This window comes from Limulus polyphemus, unplaced genomic scaffold (genome assembly GCF_000517525.1).
Source record: "Limulus polyphemus unplaced genomic scaffold, Limulus_polyphemus-2.1.2 Scaffold2761, whole genome shotgun sequence".
Lineage (NCBI taxonomy): Eukaryota > Metazoa > Arthropoda > Merostomata > Xiphosura > Limulidae > Limulus > Limulus polyphemus.
In genome coordinates this window covers 143,680-152,713 of record NW_013668371.1, presented here as the reverse complement: position 1 = coordinate 152,713, position 9,034 = coordinate 143,680, and the positions used below count along the sequence as shown (strand labels likewise).

Sequence of the window (9,034 nt, the reverse complement as noted above, 5' to 3'; positions counted from 1 at the left end):
TATATATATCTGTGAGCTTCAAGCTGCTAATTAAAATTTTGGCAATAAATATAACATTTAAAAAAATAAAAATAGGCTTAATGTGAGAGAAATGTTCACAATTTACTTCCTTTGTCTCAACGACGTACGTAGTTTGTACTACTATACAGAAAGATACTGCCCCCCAGTGGCACGTCTGCGGACTTACAATGCTAGAATCCGGCTTTCAATACCCATGGTGGGCAGAGCACAGATAGCCCATTGTGTAGCCTTGTGCTTAATTACAAACAAACAGAAAGATGCTACAGAGATCCGTGCATATAGTTGTTACAGAATGTAATTTTCTGATTAATTCATTCTGAACCGTATGCATTTACACCACATATTCATTTTAATGGTATTCTTATTTGATGCTAAGTTTTTTTGTCAGTTAGTTAGCAGGAGATCAAACAGTAGATCTTGATGTCACTAATAATTAGCATTGCAAGTTAACCGATACGAGTTATTTTATTCAGTAATGACTCATGGCCATTTTAAAGTTTGATTAAGACTTTAATAATTCATTTGTTAAAATATACATATAAAGGTGTTTTCCTAAGCTCGTTGATTTATTTATTAAGTAGAATAATTTTTTCAGTGAAATATTTCTACTCACGCTGTAATAATTTGCAAAGAAAAAAGTCTGCTATCTCGACCGTGCACTGACAAACGTTGGGAAGAAAGATGTTTTTACAAAACTGTTAGAAAATCTTCCTATGGGTTTACATGTTATCGTGAGAATTAGCTGCTATTCTGTAGTTTGTATATAGAAATAAACCAATTTCTCTGACTATTGATTGCAACGTCTTGAATGAGTAACACTAAATCTTGTATCTTGAAGCTGTATCAGCTGGAGCTCGTATCACAAAGGAATGTTAGCAAGCAGTGATTATGAGGGAACTGTGACCATATGGGATGCTTTCACCGGTCAGAAAATACGGAACTTTCAGGTATGTGAAATGTTCATGTTGAACCTGACATCTGATTTTTATAGTCTTCGTTTACCTTATTCTTTGGAACCAATATTTTGATGGAGCATCCTAAACTTACTGTCGAAAACAATGTTTTATTTTCTGATTCACTTTTTAATAAAGAATGTAATTCTCTCTCTTAACAATAATGTTCAAGTATCGACGTTTGTATTTTTTTCTGAAAATAAGTATTTCTTATAAACAGTTACACTGATGTGTAAGTAAACTATTATAATAAAAAAAATATTTGTTTTGATTGGTTATACAGTTAAATTATTCATGATGGTAGAGTACTAATGAAGTGATTTGGTTAATAGTTACTTAAAGATGATTGTAAATGTATTTGTTGAAGTAATTATTAGCTTTATTGGTGTTAGAATGGACCATCTTTTACAATGATGTGGGTTGGCTTTCATCTGGGTCTTATCGAAAAAACGTCTTTAAATTAGTATCCACAACTGATAAACAAATAATGACAGTATTTAATTGTAGTTTTGTTTAAGGCGTGGTCTAGCCTTGTAGTAGAACTCTAGATTTTTGAGTTGGGTTCAAATCTATGTGATACCACAAAATATTCCCAGCATTTAAAGTCTTGGTGCATTATAAGAGTGACAGCCAATATTTTAATGTAATTAATAGGTTGTTGCTGACACTGGCTGCCTTCCCTCTGCTCGGTAGCTCAAAAGTAGGGATGGCTTCAGATAGCTTTGCTATAAGTGCAAATTGTATTTTTGTCTTTTGTTGAAATATGTAAAATTTGAAGAACAGTCAGTGTGCGTGCGTGTGTGTGTGTGTGTGTGCATGTACGTATACAGGTTGGCTACGAACCTGAGAAATCATGTAATTTTCCTTTAAGTGTCAGAAATTGAGAAAAATTATCGCAAAACCTGAACATGCATGCAATTTATTACATAGTAGTATATCTTTAGATAATATTTGTCGGTCATTTTTTTTCTATCTTGTGATAACTTTTTTAATTCATTATATTTAATAATCGGTTTGATTCCAATTCTGTTGTAAAAATGTAATAACTTATTGTCTACCATAAAGTTTCTATGACCTTACTTGAACAGTTGTCTGAAATAGGTTAATCTTATCAAAGATATGTAAAGAAACTAGTGTTTCCACTGATCTCTGACATTTTATATGTTCGTCTAGGAACACGAAAAACGTTGCTGGAGTGTTGATTTCAACCGTGTTGACACCAAACTAGTTGCATCAGGATCTGATGATTCTAGAGGTATGTATTCTATTCTGATCATCTTGTGTCATCAGTATTGATGATTCTAGAGGTATGTATTCTATTCTGATCATCTTGTGTCATCAGTACTGAGATAATGTTACGATAAGGTGATTAATAAGTTCATTTGTGAAAGTTTCATTTTTTTTTTATTACTTAATCTTGATCTTTAGTATTTTTAAAAGTCTGTACCTTTACTTTGTTTTATTATATGAAGGGAAACTACGTTTTAACTGATAAATAGGTATTACTGTATCCAAAAGTTTATTTATTACTATACAGTGTTGACGTACGTCTTCTCTCCCTTTCTGACATCTCTAGAAGATGTCTACCTATACTGCTTAAACCTTTTTTATTTACATTTATTTTGTGATTCATGTTCTTTTCTATAAAAATCGGATATCACGATAATGATTTGATATTACTACAAGTGTTACTTAAGTATTACTGAACTATTGCAACTGTTATACGATGTTGTATTCTTGGACTTATACAATATTATTTATTTTAACCATAGTTGGCTTTTTATCCCATTAAAATGAAAATTATGAACTAGTGTTGTAGAACTGCCTTTTACACATTGTAAGAGTGCTTTTGGAAATCAAATTGTTTTTAATGACCAAAGCAGGTCAGTGATGACCAGTTTGTCAAGTACTTGTAACTATGTTAAAAACTTTTAAAAAGAAAGCAAGCAGTTCGGGGTGTGTTTTGCATTTTAAAAGTGGTAGTCAGATCCAACTATTTGAATAGAGAGTACCCCAAGAGTTAGTGGTGGGTGCTGTTGATTGGTTGCTTTCTCCTTATCCATAACATTAGGGACAACTAGTGCTGATAACCTCTGAGATGCTTTGCACAAAATTCAACCAATAGCAACAACATTTTATTTTTTTTTGAAAAAGACAAAGCTCTTTTGATTATAGAAGAAGACAAAACTGTATTAAAGAAATGAATGTACTTTCTTTGAAGTTGTTTTTAAGACTGTAAGATACTGGAAAAGATCCAATTCCTAAAGAACCTGTTACATGGAACAAAAGTCATTGTGGAACGTGCAAAACTAATTCCAATTACGTCTTGTTTATCATTATGTAGTTAAGCTTTGGTCAACTGGAATGGACCATTCTGTAACATCGCTGGAGACCAAGGCCAATGTCTGTTGTGTCAAGTTTAACCCTGAAAGCAGATACCATCTGGCTTTTGGCTCAGCTGGTTAGTAAGAATTGCATTGATTGCTACTTTTTATTTTCATTTCATACAATGGAAGCTCTTCAATGAGACCAATTACAACATATCAAAGTAAATTTTTGACCAATCACAACATACTCGTATAGATTTTTGACCAATCACAAGTTTTAGTAATTCAGTATATTCATAATTATATTTTATGAGCAATGCAGATTTGAGGTATTACAACAGAATGGTAATAGAAAATGCACCACTATTTTAAAGGAACAATGAACGTTTGAAAAAAAAAATTGTACTTAAATAAGATGGAATGTATAATTTTATATAGAGCTAGTAACTTATATTATTCTATGCTAATTAATTTCAGAATATTTGGTCTTATTAAAGACTTTCCACTGCATTACTAATTATAGAAGTTTGTCTCTTATGTTTTTAATTTGTAATGATTACAAAACGGACATATTTTTTATTTATAGCTTTAAAGTGTTATGCAATCCAAAATGAAACATAGTGGTTCATGTGTTCAGTGCTTGCATGTTTGTGTCATGTGAGATGTTTTTAGCCAATCATAATTCCCAGTTTGTTTCTATTCTCTGTTCTGCTTGCTTATGGGTAACAGAAGAGGACATTGACAGCTCCAGACTTGGTACTTGTCTGTTACTCTCACCTTGATTTTATCTCTACTAAACTGTTAACAATCTCAAAATTTATCCTTCATAAACTTTCAAAACTTCACTTGTAATCTTAGCCTATTATTCATGAAATTTCTTTAGATACGTGTCGAAGATTTCACAAAATTATTTTTCTGCTTGATCTCTGAAAACTGTAAATTTAAAATGTTTTTCCTTTCATCATGATTTAGATTTTTGTTACTTGTTTTGGTTATATTAAATGGAATATTTTGATAATCTTTCCCAGTCTTTTTTTTATTATCAATATCGTGAAAACATTTTCTAGGTTAATCTATCGAAAGCTGTTTAAAAGAAAAAAAGTGAACACTCATTTTTATAAATATATGCTTTTTATGAAATATACATTAAAAGTAATGGGAGAATTCAAAGAGGATTTCATTCTAACTTAATTGTGTTGAACATAAGGTGTGGTTTATCTATTAATACATTAGTTAGCAACCTTTCCAGTCATTAAAGTTATATTAATATTGGTCACAGTGAATGATATGTATGTCAGGTTTCAGATTAATGCATCAATTTTAGTGTGTATAAAAATAATATTTTTTTTGGGGGGGGGGGGGGTCACCCATTTATATTTTGTATCTGGATGTGTTTGAAATATTGGAAATATGATTTTAATCAAAGTGATGGTGAAAGTGTTTAGACAAAAATAAATATATGGCCCATAACTTGATATTCTGTGTTTCAATATAAGTTTTTATATATACATATGTAATGTAATAAAAAGCTTCAGTATTATTAATTAAATTAATTGTTAATATACGATTAAATTCAGCAGTATTAAACAATAATAATTTTAATAGAAAATAAATATTAAAAATATTTTGATAAAGATTCCTTTGTCAGTCATAATTGTCACCTTAAAGTCATAGCTATGACTTTTTACGGTGACAGCTTGGACCGACAAAGGAATCTTTAACGCTTATTTTATATATATAAAACATTACTGATATATGTGTAACTTGTATCTTTTTTTTCTTACAAGAAAAGTTAGATCCATCAATTACATGACTGCTTCTGTAATCATCAAAACTAAAGAGAAAATGTTGTCTTGATGTGGTATCTTTAATACACCTCTGAGGGAGTTACCAGTATTAGTTGTATTACATGTAGGTACTTTGTCACCTATTTAAGACATGATGTTGCATTTCAGATCATAGTGTGCATTATTATGACCTTAGAAACATTAAACAACCCTTGGGAACATTCCGTGGACATAAAAAAGCCGTATCGTACGTCAAGTTTTTGAATACTGAAGAAATTGTATCAGCGTAAGTGGTTTATGTTTTTAGAAGTGTCATTTAAATTCTAATATTGCATCCCCACTTTGGATAAGCGTAAGTGGTTTATGTTTTTAGAAGTGTCATTTAAATTGTAATATTGCATCCCCACTTTGGATATGTTGTTTATAAGGAAATTGACTTTTGTAATGATGCAGAAGCTTAAGTTTAAATCAACAACGTGATTAATGGGTAAACAATTTTAAAGTTAAGTACTTAGGGTAAATCTGTGGCGATTGGATATTGGTCTTTATCATGGTTAGTAGCCTTTACAATCACCTAAGTCTAGTTTTTATCAGCTGTTAATCTGCTACCATCTTTAGAGAAGTCATAAGAAGGACTATTTCTATTGTAGTAGTGGCTCGGATGTAATGTCCTACATCTTCTTAGAGAAGCTGCCGTGGTATCCACTCATTTAGGGTTTTACCCCTTTAGGACTTCATTAAACTAATTTTTTGAATGTGTTTAAGAGGTGTATCCAATCTTATTTACTCCTGTGCTAGGTTGGCTGCTTTATGTTATCAGTTAGGTGGATGCAGAAAGTGTCTTCTTTCTATCGTTTTCTCGTGTGGTTCATAACCCATTATTTTAGATTATTCAGGTTTATCGTTTGGTGCTTGTCTTCTCTGGTTTGATAAGCTATTGCAAATGTTATAAGAGTGTTATATACACTTCTCAATTCTAACTTTGGTCTTTCTGTTGTTCCACTGTATTGGAGTCCACATTCCCAAGGGATGTTGTAAGTTCTCTATTGGATGTTTAGGTGGTTTAGTGTGTATTTGTTGTTGGTAGTATTTATATTCACGTTAGAAATAGGTTGTGAGTTATATCATTGTTGAGGTTGTCGGTTGAGTTTTTAGATGGTTTGGTGTGTATTAACTCTTTTACTATAAGCTTAGCCAAATCAAATTAGTTTGTAACCCCATCTTGACCTTTATAGTTACCATACTGTAACTTCTAATATGTTTTGTATATCTTCACAAAATTTCACAGACTTTTAGTAATCATTAAGTCATTTGTAGACAAAATGTGAAAAATCTCAAATTTCATTTGCATAGTCTCTTAAAAAGTCCTAAATAAATTTCAATCATTTTTTTGGGTAAAACTTTATACTTTATCTGTTATTTTCTCAACCTAAACTCTATAAAAGGTTGGTCAGTTTGACCAATGGACCTCTTTAATGAACCATATAGAAATAAAACTGGCTTCAAGATAAACTAAAAATAAGCATTAATAGTAAAGTCAAAAAAATTTATCATCGATATTAACATCCATTTATTGAATTTATTCTATAGTTCTACAGATAGCCAGTTGAAATTGTGGAATATCAACAAACCTCATTGTTTGCGCTCTTTCAAGGGTCATATAAATGAGAAAAACTTTGTTGGTTTAGCTACTGATGGTGACTATGTTGCTTGTGGTGAGTTCTAGATTTGTTTAACCCTTTACTCACCATGTTTCTAGGATGTAACATAAATACAACTAGTATATGAAATTGTTTGAAACTTGACAGGAACTTTCCTATATACATGTAGTTTCGGAAAAATAAAGTATTTAATATTAGATTTTTTTACTAAAAAATTCGTTATTTGCTCTCAGACTGAATAGTTCACGTGCAAGGTGATAAGTTAAGTATAAAAATGTTTTTTTTTCGTCTTACAGTTTTCATATTTCATTTGTATAAACCTTTAGAACCTCCTAAATGAATATCAAGTTTTTTTTAGGTAAATGTTTATACTTTATTTTTCATTTTCTCTACCATATTATTAACTGTAGGCTATTATCACCAATGTACAATACAATAAAATGTTTAAGATAAAGAAATATAAATATGTACATACCTTTTAACTGTTCATCAAATAATCTTAAAATATCTTCTGTGTGTGTTATATTCGTAATTTCATGTCTTACGTATAGTTTATTTTAAATGTTTTATATTCCTGTCCATGGCCAGGTGGTTAAGGCGCTCGACTAGCAATCTGAGGGTTGCGAGTTTGAATCCCCGTCCGACCAAACATACTCGTCCTTTCAGCTGTTGGGGCGTTATAATGTGACGGTCAATCCCACTATTCATTGGTAAAAGAGTAGCCCAAGAGTTGGCGATGACTAGATGCCTTCCCTCCCTCTAGTCTTACACTGCTAAATTAGAGACAGCTCGTGCAGATAGCCCTCATGTAGCTTTGCGTAAAATTCAAAACACACAAACAAACCTTTCCTGTCCTTTACTATTTATTTTTCAACTCAACACACATCAATTGGTGCCTTCAGGGTATATTACACTATCATCGGCAGAGATGTACAGGCCTTTGGCAAAATGTTTTTGCGATGGCATAGTAGTTAACCCTTGCGAACCGCAGTGAAGTTTGAGTTATATTAAAAAATTTATTAAACCTTTCAAATATGCATTTTTAAGCATAAATAATACATAATTAACTAAAATATAAAAGTAAAACCTAAATACAATTTAACTGTCTATCTAACTAACATCTATCTAGGCACTAAGTACAAACAAAGACAAAAGCAGCAAAAATACTACATGCAGTTAGACTTACTTGATAAGAAATACTATGTGCCAGTTTTGAAGTAACCTTTGGAAGATTGTAGTTTAAAATAAGCTCTTTCTATTGGTTATAAACATGTATCAAGTAAATACATGTGGCTTGTAAATCTTGAGCCTTATGTATATAAGGTGGCATGGCTTCTGTCAGGGGGTGGGGAATTTATTTCTTGTGTACACTGAAATCACCCAAAGAAATTTGAAACACAATTGGTAAATAGCACAGTAACCATAGTTTCTATCTAGATGTATCGTGTAGGAGTATTATCTTTCAAGTACAGAGACCAAAAGTTAAGGTGTGTGCACATTCGTGCGTCATGTTTCTTTTTAAATAAAGGAATTGAAACTTAGATAATGTAAAACTTTGAATTATGATATACATTATAATGATAATTTCATTGGTATACATTAATAAGAAATTTGTTTAAGTTTTGAATGTAACTCAGAAAAACTTTGTGACATGCTCAGAAAGGAGTTTAAAAAGTAAGCGATTGTCAAAGGGTTAAGAGAAAACGATGTATCATTTATTACCTATGTATGTACACAGCGTGGTCACAAGTAAACAGACACTACCTTTTCAGAAAAAATGAAATTTTCCAGTCATATTCACATGAATTGATATATTTATAATTTAATTAATATCTAGAAGATCTTCCTTTCGCTTCGTGGAGTTCATTGATCCTTTGGGGCATCATAAGAATCTTCTCGTCAATTTTAGATTGTGAGATTTTCGCCCACTCTTGCTTCAAATATGGAGTAGATCGCTCTTCGAAGTTGTTTTTTTTGGTTGTTTCTTGACTTGCCGGTTGAGTATGGCCCAGAGGTTTTTGATGGGGTTCATGTCAGGAGATTGGCTCGGTCAGGGCAACTTCTGGATACCATTTTCTTCCTGCAACTTTTGGGTGTTTCTAGCAGTGTGACACGGTGCTCCATCTTCCTGGGACAACGTTGTGTTCTTGTCCACGAAACCTGAGGAATAAAGTGGCAAGAGTCCTTCCTCCAATATTTTGACGTATTTTGCAAAATTTATGTTTCCAACGTACTCCACTAAACTCGATCTCCCACCAATCCAAACAGCTCCCCAAACTATCACG

At 31.8% G+C, this 9,034-nt stretch overlaps 1 protein-coding gene across 1 annotated transcript in view; it reads left to right on the top strand.

Moving 5' to 3' along the window:
- Positions 1 to 9,034, top strand: part of LOC106467838 (E3 ubiquitin-protein ligase RFWD2-like) — a 29,985-nt gene that overhangs the window by 16,942 nt on the left and 4,009 nt on the right. Inside the window, exons 11-15 of the mRNA XM_022396039.1 lie at positions 860 to 968; positions 2,148 to 2,229; positions 3,319 to 3,435; positions 5,257 to 5,374; positions 6,679 to 6,803. Of these exons, the coding sequence (XP_022251747.1) occupies positions 860 to 968; positions 2,148 to 2,229; positions 3,319 to 3,435; positions 5,257 to 5,374; positions 6,679 to 6,803 (551 nt within the window). The remainder of the gene's footprint in view (positions 1 to 859; positions 969 to 2,147; positions 2,230 to 3,318; positions 3,436 to 5,256; positions 5,375 to 6,678; positions 6,804 to 9,034) is intronic.